The sequence below is a fragment of the Nerophis lumbriciformis genome, linkage group LG17 (assembly GCF_033978685.3).
Source record: "Nerophis lumbriciformis linkage group LG17, RoL_Nlum_v2.1, whole genome shotgun sequence".
Lineage (NCBI taxonomy): Eukaryota > Metazoa > Chordata > Actinopteri > Syngnathiformes > Syngnathidae > Nerophis > Nerophis lumbriciformis.
This window is the reverse complement of record NC_084564.2, coordinates 17,755,001-17,773,578: the sequence shown is the minus strand read 5'-3', so window position 1 is coordinate 17,773,578 and position 18,578 is coordinate 17,755,001. Positions and strand designations below refer to the sequence as shown.

At 36.4% G+C, this 18,578-nt stretch overlaps 1 protein-coding gene across 2 annotated transcripts in view; it reads right to left on the bottom strand.

Annotated features, from left to right (window-relative positions):
- The window catches only part of b3glcta (beta 3-glucosyltransferase a), a 136,082-nt gene that overhangs the window by 33,591 nt on the left and 83,913 nt on the right, over nucleotides 1-18,578 (bottom strand). The window contains exons 4-9 of one of the 2 annotated variants that reach the window (XM_061972636.1): nucleotides 12,969-13,081; nucleotides 6,102-6,178; nucleotides 5,625-5,736; nucleotides 2,891-3,027; nucleotides 2,728-2,791; nucleotides 1,012-1,143 (exon numbers count right to left, since the gene is read on the bottom strand). In XM_061972636.1, coding sequence (XP_061828620.1) covers nucleotides 1,012-1,143; nucleotides 2,728-2,791; nucleotides 2,891-3,027; nucleotides 5,625-5,736; nucleotides 6,102-6,178; nucleotides 12,969-13,081 — 635 coding nt within the window. The remainder of the gene's footprint in view (nucleotides 1-1,011; nucleotides 1,144-2,727; nucleotides 2,792-2,890; nucleotides 3,028-5,624; nucleotides 5,737-6,101; nucleotides 6,179-12,968; nucleotides 13,082-18,578) is intronic. The other variant, XM_061972637.1, reaches the window with a different exon arrangement.

Sequence of the window (18,578 nt, the reverse complement as noted above, 5' to 3'; positions counted from 1 at the left end):
TTTACTATAGTGGTCTCGAAAACGGGTACCGGTTCTCAAAAAGGGATGCGAGTCCGAGGACTTGGTTCTTTTCTTATCGAACAACCGGGAAAACCGGTTTCGAGCATCATCCTTAGTCACGGGGGGCGCTGGAGCCTATCTCAGCTACAATCGGGCGCAAGGCAGGGTACACCCTGGACAAGTCGCCACCTCATCGCAGGGCCAACAAAGAGACAGACAACATTCACACTCACATTCACACACTAGGGCCAATTTAGTGTTGCCAATCAACCTATCCCCAGGTGCATATAAAGTCAAATTGTTTTTCCACTCTAATGGTACTTTAATTGGAGCATTTACTGCAGTACTTGGCTGCAACCGCGAGTAGAGACGCTGTCAATCTCAACTAGTTTTTAAATCCTGTATTTGTTACATAGCCTTTTACGATTAATTGGTAGTTATTCTTTAACAATAAAAATGAAATGAAATGCTCATTATTTTATGAAATATTATTAGATATAATTGATTAATTGAGTCATGTTTCCACTATTAATTCTTATACATACAGTACATAGTCAAAAGACCACCTTTAACTAATAACGTTCTTCTGCACACATGTATTAGAGTGGATCTTTTTTTCCGTTGTATCTTCTAGTAAACAGGAAGCAGCACGTCAGATCAATATTAAAGCCTAAACGTATCTCATTAATCAAGTTTGAGCTGTGGAGGGACAAATAAGATCCTAGTGTGTGTGCAAAATGCAATTTCCTCGAAATGAGATCTAATCCAAGCAGAGCCTTTGTTGGAGATAGTATATGATCAAAGATGCAGAAGGCCTAAAAGTCGATACAACTGCCACTTGCAACTATATTGTAGCTCTAAATTGCATATAGAAAGCAATAAAATTCAAGGTTATGGTGACATTTTGGTTCTGTTACAGTCTGCGGTGGACAGCCTGATGACGGAATACTGTACATGTATGGGTTTTGGTTGCCTTGAATTTACTGTTGGAAGGGGAAGGATGATACTCACACAGGGAGGAGGTTTGGCACTCAGAGTGGTGGCGCAGAAGTCGGCCCTTGGAGAGTCCTCGGTCTCAGTGCACAACTCGGGTACGGCAGTCAGATGTGGACCGTTGCCGTTGTCCCAAATGTACAAGGACACCTGTGGTAATAACAAGCAGTGAGCTTGACTACGCTGCTCATTCTTCCAGTTATTAAGTCCATACATGATGATTGTGGTTACTCTAATCAAATCAAAATTAAGCATTATTATCCTTATAAAAGACAGGGAGTTGCACATAGCCAATCAGGTATGTGTCATTAAATGACTTGAATTTAAATGCGCTTAAATCAAGAAAGTCCAAACCTTTTCCATGAAAAAGAATCAAGGTTGCGACAACGACAAACTATAAAACCCCCAACACGCAGAACTAAAAAACAACATAATAGTCACTTAACATTTCAAATAGCTTGGAATTATTTTCTTTTCGGAAAAGAAGAGAACATTATTTTAACTTGACACTTTGAATCATTAAATAATAGTTATATTGCTATTTTCCACACTCGTAAGACCATGAATGTGAAATTTGATGGCTAATTGAATGGCATTCTAATATATCTTCTAAGTAGGTCAACATATGCATGCTTTTAAACTTTCTTTGCAATTTTCTTATGGGGGCTGTAAATTGAATGCCCACACTTTTTCAGCAAGTGATTATATGTATATATATATATATATATAAATATATATATATACACACACACACATACACACACACACACACACACACACAGTGCAGGCCAAAAGTTTGGACACACCTTCTCCTCATTCAATGCCAGCCTTTACTCTGATTACTGCTTTGCACACTCTTGGCATTCTCTGGATGAGCTTCAAGCACACCTGTGAAGTGAAAACTATTTCAGGTCTTGAAGCTCATCGAGAGAATGCCAAGAGTGTGCAAAAAAAGAAAAAAGTAATCAGAGCAAAGGGTGGCTATTTTGAAGAAACTAGAATATAAAACATGTTTTCAGTTATTTCACCTTTTTTTGTTAAGTACATAACTCCACATGTGTTCATTCATAGTGTTGATGCCTTCAGTGACAATCTACAATGTAAATAGTCAGGAAAATAAAGAAAACGCATTGAATGAGAAAGTGTGTCCAAACTTTTGGCCTGTACTGTATGTATAGGCCAGGGATCTTGGGCTCGAAAAGGTTGGTGACCACTGCTATATACCATCAACCATCTCATCGCAAAGAAAGAAACCCTCCCACTGATTATGAGTCATTATGAGTTGTATTTTTCATTACTGAATTTATATGCCAAACGTGGAAGGCTAGTCCATGAAAATAATGCATACAATAAACCGGTCCATGGTGTAAAGAAGTTGGGGACCTCTGATCTAGACCACAAAGACGTTTTAAATCATCATAGGCCCTTTTAAAAAAATTGTACTATTAGTTACCGTACAAGAAAAACTATGACGTGTTTTTAATTTTAATGTGGAATGAAGCCTCACTTTATTTCAAACCACATCATGCTTCTCATGCATTATTTTTGGAGATTATAACATTGATTCTGTTTTCACCACAACTTCAGACAGCTTTCATGCATTGCTATTTTCAAGAATAGAAGTTAGAGAAAGTTTAATGACACTGAATAGTACCACTCAAAAGTTTGGAGACACTTTCTCATGCTATTCACTGGGAAAGTGTCTCAAAACTTTGGACTAGTACTATATCTCACCTCGTGTTTCAGGTCAATGGTGAAGTCTGATTTCAGCGGCTCTTCTCTGACTTTGTCGGCAAGCCTTAAAACAACAAATCACAGGGTGAAATTCCTATGGATCAAGGACTATCTTTGATTTAAAGAATACCTGACATGAGCACAAAAATTGTTGCGCACTGACCGGACTACGAGGGGGATGCTTAAGGCCCACGCGGCGGAGAAGTCAGGGTATTTGAAGACGGAAGGGTTCTCTGCGAAGGCGTAGTGATGGATGATGGTGGACTCCTCGTCATGGAGGGGCTTCCCGAGAAACCATTCCTGATGGAATAGTTAAGACTATCTTTAGTTTACGATACAGGGTCCATTTTGGATCTTTAACCCAGATATTGCGTAACTAAATACACTTATGGGTCACAAAATATTGGCGATAAAAAGGTGATTAGCAGTTAAAATATAGCAACTTTGATATGATAATATACAAAGCAACAGAAACAGACAGCACTAAAAGCACAAACTTATTCAAACCAAACATGGACCTAAAATGGACTTTAATTATATTATTGTACGGTATGGTGTTATGAGATATTAATGCAAAAATAATAATGTTTTTGTTTTTGACAAAAAGTTCCTTTTCTAAAATCACTGCAGGAATCCTACATAATTGTATTATTTTATAATGTGGAATGTTAGAAAATATTTGATCAAGTAAAATTACTCAAACAGAGAACAGTGATAGGTATAAAATACACCAACCTATTTATTATTAACATCTGGAATGGAGTTATGCTGTCTTTAAGTTAAAGTGGATTGATTGGTAATTGTTTTTATGGTGACATATTGTGGTCTAAATAATTAAGGTCATGACAGTAAGTTGGATGAAGCGTACAAGTTTGTTACTGTATTCTTTCTAATACACTTATGCCTTGAAGACTTTGCATCTATAAGTATTATGTAACTATAATTATTTGATACTTGTTTATATTGACAAGTTTTGTGTTTTAGATTGCAATATTGTTCAATTAAAGACACATATTTATTATATATTATTACATATGTATAGCTTGTATGCTAAACTGTTGTGTAGCTGCTAGCTTATTTACCTTTTGTAAATCTATCCATTCATTTTCTACTGCTTGTCCCATATGGGGTCGCGGGGGGTGCTGGAGCCTATCTCAGCTGCATTCGGGCGGACGGCGGGGTACACCCTGGACAAGTCGCCACCTCATCGCAGGGCCAACACAGACAGACAGACAACATTCACACTCACATTCACACACGAGGGCCAATTTTAGTGTTGCCAATCAACCTATATTGACTAACATACAAGAAAAGACCAACCTCGATCCGTTTTTGTTTTTTTAAGATGTCAGACTGATATCCGATATTATCAAATCGGGACACGTCTAGTAAGCCTAAAAGAAGGTCAGTATAAATATGTTTTACATTTGTGAAGCCACCCTTTGAAGGGCGAAACCAAATAACTGCACAAGCCAAATTTGGCCTCTGGACCCCAAATTGTGCAGCACTGTTCTCGACTATACTAAAAAGATACCTAACCATGATCTTTTAGAATAGTGAAAAAAATCCACAAAATTCCTATGATAAAATCAATGGTATACATTAAGTACAATTTGAAAAATGTAAAAAACAACCCCATAAGGGACAAGCGGTAGAAAATGGATGGATGGAAAATAGCAAATATTTTTACTAACATATTAACATTTCCCATTATTATTATTTATAATTTTAGCCAGCAAATATCAATTGATAACATAAAAATGCTGTAATTTGGACACAGTATGAACCATTTTAGGGAAATAACTAGGGATGTCCGATAATATCGGCAGGCCGATATTATCGGCCGATAAATGCGTTAAAATGTAATATCGGAAATTATCGGTATCGTTTTTTTTTATTATCGGTATCGTTTTTTTTTTTTTTTTATTAAATCAACATAAAAAACACAAGATACACTTACAATTAGTGCACCAACCCAAAAAACCTCCCTCCCCCATTTACACTCATTCACACAAAAGGGTTGTTTCTTTCTGTTATTAATATTCTGGTTCCTACATTATATATCAATATATATCAATACAGTCTGCAAGGGATACAGTCCGTAAGCACACATGATTGTGCGTGCTGCTGGTCCACTAATAGTACTAACCTTTAACAGTTAATTTGACTAATTTTCATTAATTACTAGTTTCTATGTAACTGTTTTTATATTGCTTTACTTTCTTTTTTATTCAAGAAAATGTTTTTAATTAATTTATCTTATTTTATCAATTTTTTAAAAAAGTACCTTATCTTCACCATACCTGGTTGTCCAAATTAGGCATAATAATGTGTTAATTCCACGACTGCATATATCTGTTGATATCGGTATTGGTTGATATCGGTATCGGTAATTAAAGAGTTGGACAATATCGGAATATCGGATTTCGGCAAAAAGCCATTATCGGACATCCCTAGAAATAACTTAAATTGGCCCTAGTGTGTGAATGTGAGTGTAAATGCGTCTCTGCTGGGGGCAGCCAAGGCGTGCACTCCATTTAGCTTCCATTGCCTCAAGCCTTGAGGTGTCTCGTAAAAATCACAAGGGTTCCTGCCTTGGCATAAAAGCAATACCAGAAAGTTAGAGAAAAAGAGCAAAATTCTACCTACTGCACATTATAAATCTGTGCCTACAATGAAAAAAACAGATATTCAAAATCATGCGCCTAGAGACTCAAATTAGCATTACAGCAGCAGAATGAGTGACATTTCTGTCAGCTTTCACAGTGCGCCGCCTCAGCTCAGCAGATGGTGGATCTCTTAATTGAGCAGATGATCAACAGAGCTCGCGATGCTTTGTACCTGCCAACGGCATTTTTTTATTTTTGCCAAGGAGATGCAAGAAGCGGTAGACTCACTTTATTCTTGTCAAACTTTGCGAGGACTTCAACCAGCCTCGTCATCCTCACGTCGGTCTCCTCCTCGAGAAACAGAATCCAGGAGGAATTCTTCCCGAAGGAGCGAGACAAGCTGAGGACACATAGGGAAACACATCTTTTACAATCACAATCAGAACAAACAGAATGTTTAATTTCAGTGCCAGGCCTCGCTGACTTAGCAGCGCATGGCCTGTCAAATCAAGGCGAGCAGATTTCCCCCGAGGGGCATTCCGACACAAACATCACAAGCATCGAGACAACATCTCTGTTCCGGAATGAGAGTGTATGGATTCATCTTGTCGACGACACGAGTAAATGTCAAAGCCGGAGCGCTGAGCTAAGAAATGTACAAGCTGTCTCTCACTGGCCTTTCTGTGTGGTACAATCACAGAAATGTCAACCAGGAGATGGTTGATTATCTTTGTGAATGCAGCTGATGAGCTCAGGTGTACTCACTAGGGCAGCATAGGAAGGATACTCCAGTCTCCTTCATTGTCTGATAAATTGTGGAGGAGCAGAACCACCGGTGGTTTCTGAAAAAAAAAAAAAACACAACACATCAACAAATTCTTGGTGTTGACTACAGGAACGTACACACTCGCTGGCCAAAGTGCGACCTTGGGACCGTTTTCAATTTTATTGGCCAAAAGAATACAGTTAAAAAAAACAAGCAAAACCAAGATGAAGAGGTTTTGTTTGGATTATGTAGCATACAATAAACCTACACTGGATTGGTTTTAGAATCTTCAATGCAAAAAGTGAATCAAAGCAGCCCTGCCACATTTTTCCATGTTACTGTGTGGACACCCCTACTCTACAAGTCACATTATCTTCAAAAAATGAGATATGAAATTAACTTTCACATCAGTTTATAAAGAATGCATACTCATTAAAACAAACGCACGCCAGCTGCCATCGCTTCCCATCAAGTAAAAGTTGCTGCTAATGCTCCGAAATTAGGCAGGATGTTGTTGAACTGAACACCAAACATGACAGACACAGCAAATGTCTGCATTTCTGAAATAAACAAAAATATTTGCTTTAAAAAAAACTAAAAACTCCATTTTTATGTATTGCAGAGTATAACATAGAGGGTCATACCGTATTGACCCAAATCTTGACCTACTTTTTTTTTTTTTTTAGGTGACTAGTGTGTGTAAATGAGATTAAGAGAAGCTCTGATTTGCAAGGAACACATTCGGCAGCACCTGTTGGTTTACATCTATATATCTCTCAATATATAGATTCAAGACAACCCTGCTTTTTCAAGACCGTTTTTTGGAAAAATTTTGTATTTCTTTTATTTATGTTTTAAATATCAGTGTATTGTATCAGAGAATAATGTGTTTATATTAGGGCTATCAAATGATTAAAATATTTAATTGCGATTAATTGTATTTTGTTCATAGAAGCATCATATAATCAATGATGGTCAGTATGGCTTTAGGTCCAAACGAACAACCTCAATGGCGATAACTGAAGCTATTGAAGAAATTACTAATGCACTGGAGCATAAAAGATATGCAGTTGGTATTTTTATTGATCTAAAGAAAGCCTTTGATACCATTAATCATTCAATTCTACTTGATAAAATGGGAAGATATGGAATAGGGGGCTGGCTGGTGACTGGTTAAACAGTTATTTAACACGGAGGGTACAGTTTGTAAAAATGGGTCAATCTTTATTTGATACTCTTTGCATTGCCTGTGGTGTCCCCCAAGGGTCCGTGTTGGGGCCAAAACTGTTTAATGTATATATTAATGATATGTTTAATACATCCAAAGTACTGAAATTTATACTATTTGCAGACGACACAAATATATTCTACAGTAGTGATGACTATAATGAGCTCATAAATACAGTAAACACAGAACTAAACATAGTAAAAAAATGGATGGACACAAATAAATTATCTTTGAATATACTGTAAATAAAACTAAGATAGTGATGTTTGGAAATCGCAACATAACGTCTGAACAGAAAATAAGTATTGATGGTACCCAAATTGAAATCGTAAATGAGAATACATTTTTGGGAGTAATAATTGATAGTAAACTGTCATGGAAACCTAATGTCAGACACATTAAAACAAAAATCTCTAAAAGCCTCTCAATTATAAACAAAGCAAAACTATACCTCAATGAAACTGCACTCCGTACTCTATACTGCACCTTGGTACTCCCCTACCTTACATACTGTGTTGAAGTGTGGGGGAATACTTACCACAACACAATTCATCCTCTGATCATATTACAGAAAAGAGCAGTGCGGATCATTCACAACGTTGGTTATTTAGAACATACTCATAATCTGTTTAAGCAATCAAAGTTGCTCAAATTTGATGACCTTGTTAAATATAATACATTAATAATCTTATATAAAGAATTTAACAAATTATTGCCGCCTAATCTACAACGTTTTTTTATAAGACGAGTGCAGGCTCATAACTTGAGAGGCTTTGGATATTTCTTATTGCCGTGAGCTCAAACCACTCGTAAACGTTTTTGTGTGTCTGTATGCGGAGTAAAACTATGGAACAAACTGGACTTACAGCACAAGCAATGCCAAACTATTAATCGATTTAAACTATTATACAAACATGGGGTCTGGTTCAAATATAGAGATGAGGGTCTTTAATTTGACCTGCTGCTGTACTCTGTCTCAAAGTGTTAACATGTGCTCAATGTTTCCTTACCATTATTGCTATGTTGTCTATTACTATTATTGCTTTGTTGTCTATTACCATTGTTGGTATATTCATTATTCCTACATTGTTGATACAAATTATTGTTACAATGTAATAATTATTGTTACCTGTGGTAATGCCACTATGATACACCATCTGTATTATAATCCTTGAACAAAGTAAGCGTGAAACTCATGTGAATAATCACTGAATGGAGAACTGGGGGTGGGATTAAATAAGTTATCTTCTTCCCACTCCCTTTCAGGCAAAACTGGACAATCATGCATTGCATACTATACATTACCTTTTGCACTATATTAATTTATATTATGTGTTGTCAATTTTGTACTTTTTTTACGTCATTGCCTGAAATAAATAAATAAATGGACAAAAAAAAAAAGAAAATTAACCACGATATCGCAAAAAGATATAATTTTTTGACATTAATAAATGAACCATGGACAGATAATTTTTAAGTTTTTATTACTATGACTGGACAATTAATTTGCTTTAATGAAATGTTTTTAAACCTTTTTGAAACAGCTCAACACGAAAAGGCTATAAACACTTTTTAAAAGAGAATTACAAAAATACCTACAGTGCTTTAGTGTCTTGCCATAATTCCTATACTTTGTAAGAATACAGCATTTGTATTCCTGCTTTAGGAGCACTTGCACTTCGAGGAGAGGAGCTACACTTCCATGTTTCGATAGCAGTTTCATGCATTATGACAAAATGTAGATTGTTACGATTATGCTTTGATTATCAAAGATGTGAGGTGATCATTTTTCTGCATGAGTACATGTTTCTGATATTCTGTACTTTACATGTTGTACAAGTTAGAAGTAGTAGTAGTTAATTTGAGAAATGTTTAAAACAAAGCAAAAGAATAAATAATAAAAAAATTAAATAATCTTGAACACATTACAGTAAGGTACAGAAATAGAAACAAATATTTTTCAATTAAAACACATAAAAATGAAAACAATACATAATGGTTAGTTTTTTGTAAGATCCAAAAAAAAAGTGTGAAGAAGTGAAAATTATTTACTCCCACTCCTTACTTTATAAATCAAATAACTAGCTTTCATCATTATTATTATATACCCGATTGTAGCTGAGATAGGCTCCAGCGCCCCCCGCGACCCCAAAGGGAATAAGCGGTAGAAAATGGATGGATGGATGGACAATGATAAATGTACCGGTCTTATTACAACATCTTATCAATATTCTTTTACCCACTTTACTCACTTTTCTTTGGCACAAAAATACAGTAAATATGTACAATATACACATACTGTATATACTCACATGAATACAAGAACTATTTTTTGGTAACACCAACCAATAAATAACTACCCAAATAATTATAATAATAATAATGTAAACACCTTTTGATTGTTAGAAACCCTCATTCGTGTACATGTTGAAAAATCATGTTTTTGTATCTTTTTTTATAAACAAAATTAAGGTTGGACATTCTTTTAATTCCGCATTCAAAATGTTCCATAGTTTAACCCCCCATATTGAAACACAAATGCACCTTAGTGTTGTGCGTACATTCTGAATTTTAAGATTGAAATTACCCCTTAATTTATAACCCCTTTCCCTTTTAGTGAAAAACTTCTGCACATTCCCATGCAGTGAATCATTTTTTGCTTTATATGTAATTTGTACTGTGTGTAGTTCCACAAGATCTTTAAATTTCAATAGTTTTGAATGTAAGAAAAATGTATTTGTCTGATCCCTATATCCTGCCTTATGAATGACCCTTATTGCTTTCTTCTGCAGGGTGATGAGTGGACATTATTGCCCCAAACTTCTGCACAGTAGTGCAAGTTGATGGCATTCTTATCTCTGCATGACAATGTTTTAACCTTCTTTACCCACTTATTAATACAAATTTAATATTCAGCCTGTTAAACATTCTGCAATTGCGGACTATCAATCAGAACAGGTTATTAAAGAATATACAATAGGGATGTTAATATTGTAAAGTGAACCATAATTATCCAATGTGGGCTGCAGAGGGCAGTGACAGGCATGCCTGCAGTATTAAACCTTTCTCAGTGGTAGCTACGAAGAAGCGAGACTGTTCAAAGAAAATCTTCCTTCATATTGCCGCTGCCATTACAATACACTTAATTTCAATCTGCCAGAAAACATTTATTTTGGTAGAAATATCACAGAAAAACAGAATAGCATGATCGTATTGTAAGATGATTTTTCTTTGTTTTGTTGGTTCGACCGGATGTGAAGCGTAGCGCTATTACTGTGACGCCACCAACCGGACGTGTTTGATTGGAATGAGAAAAGACTAGACATGTTTTGACAAAAATCTCAGATAAAAGTGACTTTAGACTTCCTCTCTACCGTCTTTGTTTCTGCTGAGCGTATATTCCATCTTACTAAAGCAGTTTGTGTAACAATCTATATTAAGTTTTCAATGCACTTAGCTGTAATCCAAACATAGACGTGAAGCTTCTCCTCACTCCAAGCAGCGATGCGCGCTCAGCGTTCGCTCCAATGATGTCGTCTCACGCCGATTTAAGGTAAAATTATCCTGTCTTCTCCGGAGAACGACTTGCCATTGCTTTGGATCTGATTTTTCTATAAGGTTCCCCTTTCTTTGTGCAGTTTGCGTTATTGTTGCGTTAACTTTGACAGCCCTAGTTTATATACATTTAAATTGAGGTATGTTGTTCCTTAATAGGGAAAGACGCTAATGCCTCTTGTTTTCAAGGTAGCATTTGAGCAAGCGAGCTGGTGCCAGTGAGTCCATGAGTTTATCAAAGTTCAGCTATCAATCCCAGTTTTCTGATAATTTTTACATAAATCGAAAAAATACTAACCGTCCAGCGTTTTACCGCGGTTATCATGGGTTGGGTTGTACTTGTATAGCGCTTTTCTACCTTCAAGGTACTCAAAGCACTTTGACACTACTTCCACATTTACCCATTCACACACACATTCACACACTGATAGAGGGAGCTGCCATGCAAGGCGCTAACCAGCACCCATCAGGAGCAAGGGTGAAGTGTCTTGCTCAGGACACAACGGACATGACGATTAATACCGTTTATCATTACATCCCTAATATATACTGTATTTCTAAATGATCTAAATTTTTTAAGACCCGCTTTTGGAAAAAACACCAAATGCCACAGACAGCATGCACCAAAGACTAAATTAATCTTTGCTTTAATCATGTTTTCCATATCAGTGAAAAAAAACAAAACTTGTTGACTGCACTAAGAAGAAAAATCATCCTATTTCTTCGGCACTTGACTGTTGATGACGGCTTATTTGCTCAACAGGGCCACCACCTTTTGGTTTGCATATACAGTGTAAACCTCAAGACCCCAAATATTAGACGACTCATCTTTGTTCTCAGGGAAGAAAATACCATCTTATATTTTTGTCAATACGGTTGTATTTAAATTCATTTAAAACTTTTAACAACAAACATTACCTTAAGAACATTAATTTTGTGTCCTGTTTTGTTTAGAGCAACCTACATTTATAAAGATAATCGTCTAAAGCAGTGTTTTTCAACCTTTTTTGGGCCAAGGCACATTTTTTTGCGTTGAAAAAATTTGGAGGCACACCACCAGCAGAAATCATTAAAAAACTAAACTCAGTTGACAGTAAAAACTTGTTGTATATGACTTTAAAGCATAACCAAGCATGCATCAATATAGCTCTTGTCTCAAAGTAGGTGTACTGTCACCACCTGTCACATCACGCCCTGACTCATTTTGAGTTTTTTGCTGTTTTCCTGTGTGTAGTGTTTTACTTCTTGTCTTGCGCTCCTATTTTGGTGGTTTTCTCTCTTTTTTTGGTATTTTCCTGTAGCAGTTTCATGCCATATTTCCCGCATATACTTTGTTTTAGCAATCAAGAATACTTCAGTTGTTTTTAACCTTCTTTGTGGGGACATTGTTGATTTTGATGTCATGTTCGGATGTACATTGTGGACGCTGTCTTTGCTCCACAGTAAGTCTTTGCTGTCGTCCAGAATTCTGTTTTTGTTTACTTTGTAGCCAGTTCAGTTTTAGTTTCGTTCTGCATAGCCTTCCCTAAGCTTCAATGCCTTTTCTTAGGGGCACTCACCTTTTGTTTATTTTTGTTTTAAGCATTTGATACCTTTTTACCTCCACACTGCTTCCCGCTGTTTCCCACATCTACAAAGCAATTAGCTAACTGCTGCCACCTACTGATATAGAAGAGTATTACACGGCTACTCTGCCGAGCTCTAGACAGCACCGACACTCAACAACAACACATCATTTGCAGACTATAATTACTGGTTTGCAAAAAATATTTTTAACCCAAATAGGTGAAATTAGATCATCTCCCACGGCACACCAGACTGTATCTCACGGCACACTAGTGTGCCGCAGCACAGTGGTTCAAAAACACTCGTCTAAAGATTACATTTTGGTAAGAGTCCACACATTGATGGCTTTAGAAAAAAACAAGAGATGGATGGTCGTAGTCAACTGCAATGTAAATTAGCAGTCATCTGTATCTTGATATGCAAGTAGATGAAACCACGATTAAAAAGTAGTTGCTCTACAAAGTGGTGATGTAAGTAATTTTTATTATTTCTTTAAAGCATACATTTCGAATCTTACCTCTGACTGAGCGTGTGCCTGCTCCAGTAAATCCGCCCTCTGCTTTTCTGCTCGCCTCACGTGAAAGGAGTTGCTTTGACTCTGGATGACAAACACGATCTCCTCAAGGTCTGCTGGGACACAGAAAGTTTCGAGACGTGAGACTGACACCTTGGTGAGACTCAAGAACGATCGATGACCTTCCCGCCACAGGCAGGAAAGATAAGAGCTCGGAACAACTGAGGTGACTTCCGCTAATCTCCGTAACGGGCGATAATAAACAACAGATCAAGAGCATAATTGGCTGGGAGAAGGAGTAAATGTCACGGCTCAGACAGCGTCACTTAATGAAAAATGTGCATTGATTCCTCTGAAGTAATTAACGGCCTTAAGGTTGATGAAGAGCAGCTTTCTAATTGAGGCTGAGCAACCTCGTATTAAGTTTATGGAGATTTTATTGGGGAAAATAACCAGATTCTCCTTCTTGTTAAAAGTGTATAGGTGGACATCTAAAGAAAACATGTTTTCATATTTTAGAACCCCATGATTTTAACATAACCGTCCACAGTTCCTTTTTTCACTTTGAGAAGAAAAGTGAAGACTCACAGGCTGTCAAAACTAAAATCCATTGCTTTTATTTAATTCTAATACACAGAGTATCAACAACCTAGGTTTATGAATGAATGTATTATATGGAGCAAACCATGCAAGGTTTTCACAGTATCTAGTCCGATTGACATGTACAAGTCTAATTACGGTGGCTAAATTTGCCATTAAACTATGAATTATGCTGATTTTGACAATTTTAACAAATGGCCATTATTACATGTCCTTGCTTGGATAAATCCGCATCAACAATTAAACACACATGCAGCATCATGTTAGAAACATTATATAGGTCCAATGACAGTGGTTTACAAGTCTAACTGGTTCTGTGACGGAACTCAAAATCCTTCTACTCTCATACTTACTAAATCGTCACATTTGTGATGTTTGTAGGAGTGTTTTCATGCATAATTGTATGAGCTATCGTAATGTAATCAAGCTAGCGTTAATGGCATTAGCAAATATGCTAACACCTTTATAAGTGTCTGTGTTAGTATTATTAACTTACAATGGCATTCTTTTTGTATTATTCCAGTTTCTTAAAATTCACCAAAATGTCAACGTGGAGTTATTGAGTCTGTTAGCTGATTGGAGTGGTTGCTTCTACAGACTTTTCATTACTTCTCCATTACGATGACTTCTGTTTTGTTTAATCACCCGTTTTACTGCCAAGTGACATAGTCACCGTTTGGAGACATGGTATGTAAATAAACATTTACAAAATCTTATAGTCCGACTGCAGTCAATATATGTTAAAATATGTATTTCTTCTCAAATTTGTTGGGTGCGGCTTGAATACCAATGCGCTCAAAAGCCCAGAAAATATGGCAAGTAAGTCAAAAATCATAAATGATAATGATTATAATTGCCACTCAATTTTAAAACTTTTTTGATTTATGGTGGCACGTCCATGCTAGTTAGTTTTAATTGCGTGAATGTGGTTTATGGATATTCAACAAAAATGTGTTCATTGTGATACCATCTGGATATGAAAGCCCCAACTATGAGATTCTGCGCATATTGGAACGCGCACAACATCACACATGACCGCACTGCAGCTTTGAGATCATTGTTGTTATTAAGCCAGCTCGCTGGCCGCAATCCATCTTGATGTGACACCCGTTTAAAGGCTGGCAATAGTGACACTGCTCAGTGATGAATGACATTGGGGCTGCACAAACAAGTCCACATTAAACCCCAGTGGCTCTCACAGCCTTGTACAATCCAAACGGAACCAAAGGCAACAAAACAGATCTGTCATTTCGTTTTTGGCTCCGTGCGTTTACAGATGACAAACCCTAAAAGAGGGAAGCTGGCGTTCCCATCTATATGAAGTCTGCGCTGCACCTGGCTGGCTGGAAGGATGGTGACAAACAGAACGGCTTTTCCAGGGTTAAGGATTTACAGCAGGGAGACAGAAGCCAATACAGATGTCTTGTTTTTTTTGCTTTTGACAGGTCGCTCGGATGGTTCGCTGTGTTGAAATGTGCAAGACATTGTAGTCTGAGCTCAGCTGGTTCAACACAATTCCAATCATTTGTAGAGAATAGTCATACTGTACATCCTTGGGAGTCATGAAGGAGGGATTTTTCATCATGGGCTATAGGATGAACGCAAAGGCATTTCAAAGGGCTTTTCAACTAAATTGTTTAAAGGGGAACTTTTTTTTAGAAAGGCTTTATTCTTATTTTGAATATAATGTCAATTAGGGATGCAACAATTATAGATTGTGACTCTGCTATTATAGTGTGAAAAATAACCATGATTAATATGCATTGATTTAATGTCTCAGCAACAACAACACATACATAGACATTCCTTAGAGATTTTTATGTGTTGTATAACAATAACAGTAATCAAATAATAACAATAGAATAACATTACAAATTAATTAATATATTTATTATTAATATTCATCCTGCTTTCCGCCCGAATGCATACCCCTAGGGACAAGCGGTAGAAATGGATGGATGGATTATTAATATTAATATTACAATTTTAATAATTATTTAATTATCAACTGTATTAATAATATAAGACTAAGATTAACTGTATTGATCCCCAGGGGAAAATATTACTCAAGCTCCTCAACTATAACTGTCATCAACTGTGATCCATGCCTATTTTTATGCTGCATTAATACACTGTAAAAAAAAAAAAGTTGAGAAAACGCAAATTTTCAAGTTTACCTGATGCATTAAGATTTTTGCGTTTTCTCAACTTTTGACTACTATCGTAAAAATGCATGGAAGTGAAAATCAACTTGGTCCAAAGTTGAGAAAACGCAAAAATCTTGTTGCATCATGTTAACTTAAAAATGTGCGTTTTCTCAACTTTTTCTTTTTTTACAGTGTAATAACTGGAATGCACATAACTACATTCGATGGTATAAGTGCTGTTATTCTACAAGCTCCTGATGTTATGTTAGTGTTTTACACTTGCTATATTAGCTTACAAAGCCTATAGTTTGTTCAACACAGACATGAGGAAGCAATATCTAATGTTGAATGGTCACTGAATGACAGGAGTACCTGTTGCTGTTTGTTTACACTGAACTGACTCAACGCTAAGCTACTGATTGCACGTTTATATTTAACTAAATTCTTCATGACACCAACATAATTTACCTCAGTTATCTTGTCTTACCTTTAATTTGGCGTGTAAAGCTGCATCATATTGGACATATCAGACTCTAGTCGCAATTTTCTTGACAGGTTTTGTAAATTGGTGAACCATCGTCTTCAATGATTCCTTGGTCATTACCTGGAACGTTGCCGCACTGCAGACATTTTTAAGCAAATGTAATGTGTCAGTTTGTAGCGAGGAAGGAGGACTGAAACACACGATAATGAAGGCTTTGCGATTAAGTAGTTGTGACATTTTCGATCAGGGTTAACAGTCAAACTGATTAATCGTTGTTTCCCTAATTACAATGCTATGCTCTGTTTATCTTCAGAATTTTACCTCACCAAATGACTAATACAGTCGTAAATCAAAACAGAAACAATATTTACTCATATCACTAATGTCAAAGATCCTCTACCATGTTTCTAAGGACAACTGGACTTTTGGTTTGGGGTTTTTCTGTTTTAACCATTATTTCCTATTTCTTTTTTTCTGTTGTGCACCGTATGCAGCAGCTTTACGTGTGCTGGGTAACGCTGTGTGCGCACCTGATCGTGATCGGCAATTAGTAGGCTATTTAAGTTCAGCTGTGGCTTCTGCTGTTTACCTGATCATAATCTTTGCTGACTTGATGTGGGTATGATGTTTGGATTTCCATGTTTGCTGGATTTTTGTTTTGTTGCACCCCGCTGCATTTCTGAAAAGCTTTTTCCAGGACCTATAATCATGTTTCTTTTGTGCACGTTCCCCTAGTAATTATTTTTACTTTGTTTCGTGACATTGTTTGTGAGTTTTCTTTTGGTTTAATTAAATGCCTTTTTGACTGCACCTACTATCATGTTTTCACATCCTGGGGAAATGTTACAACATAATGATAGCAAAACGCAACAGGCCGACAGAAAAAAATGCTAGTCAAAGATCCTCTTTATGATGTTAGTGCTGTGCTATTTTTAATGACGTGCAGCAAAAATCTTATTCAAAGATCATCTATATCAGTAGTTCTCAATTTGGCTCAGTTTGGCTGACGAACCGACCATTCGCCTTATTGGCAAAGCCAACTTGATCATCACTACACACTATATTAACACACAAGATATTTTAAGCTAATAAAAAAAAACAAATTCAGTATCTCATGACACTACAAAAAGTTCAAGCTATAATCAAAAAATTAACTGGAGAACTCTTGAAATAAAAAAACACTTACTTTATTATTATTTGTTGAGATTCTTGAGTGAAATCAACTCCAGCGAATGACGAGCAACTTAATGTTGAGAATGACTTCTCTGTATTACAAAAATACTGTTATTTTTAATAACGTACTGCAAAAACGTGAGTCAAAGATCCTCGACAACAGGGGTCACTAACTGGTGGACCGCGGTCTAAATCAGGACCCAAACGCCGTCTTGTACGGATCTGGGCTTACTGTATAGTCGGTTAATTATATACTAAGTATGTGAAGTTTTGACCGAGTGCTTCTTTTATAGATTTTTACAGTACTGGTTCATCCGATTAAGAAATACACTGACCAGTTGCATGCAAGTTAAACTAGCCCACAGATACTGCTTAGCCAATCAAATCTGTTCTACAAACGGTAAACACGGCGACTCTAAATCCAGAAATAAACGAAAGACAAGTGAAGCGAGTTACATGAACGAAAAATATCCACGGATATACAGTCGTGGTCAAAAGTTTACATACACTTGTAAAGAACATAATGTCACGACTGTCTTGAGTTTCCAATAATTTCTACAACTCTTATTTTTTTGTGATAGAGTGATCGGAGCACATACTTGTTGGTCACAAAAAACATTCATGAAGTTTGGTTCTTTTATGATTTTTCTGAAAATGTGACCAAATCTGCTGGGTCAAAAGTATACATACAGCAATGTAAATATTTGGTTACATGACCCTTGGCAAGTTTCACTGCAATAAGGCGCTTTTGGTAGCCATCCACAAGCTTCGGGCAAGCTTCTGGTTGAATTTTTGACCACTCCTCTGCATATATATATATATATATATATATATATATATATATATATATATATATATACACACATATATAATAATAATAACTGGGATTTATGTAGCGCTTTTCTAAGTACCCAAAGTCGCTTTACATGTAGAACCCATCAATCGTTCACACCTGGTGGTGGTAAGCTACTTTCATAGCCACAACTGCCCTGGGGTAGACTGACGGAAGCGTGGCTGCAATTTGCGCCAACGTCCCCTCCGACCACCACCTATCATTCATCATTCAATTCACCGGTGTGAGTGGCACGGGGGCAAAGGGTGAAGTGTCCCGCCCAAGGACACAATTATATATATATGTATATATATATATATATATATATATATATATATATATATATATATATATATATATATATATATATATATATA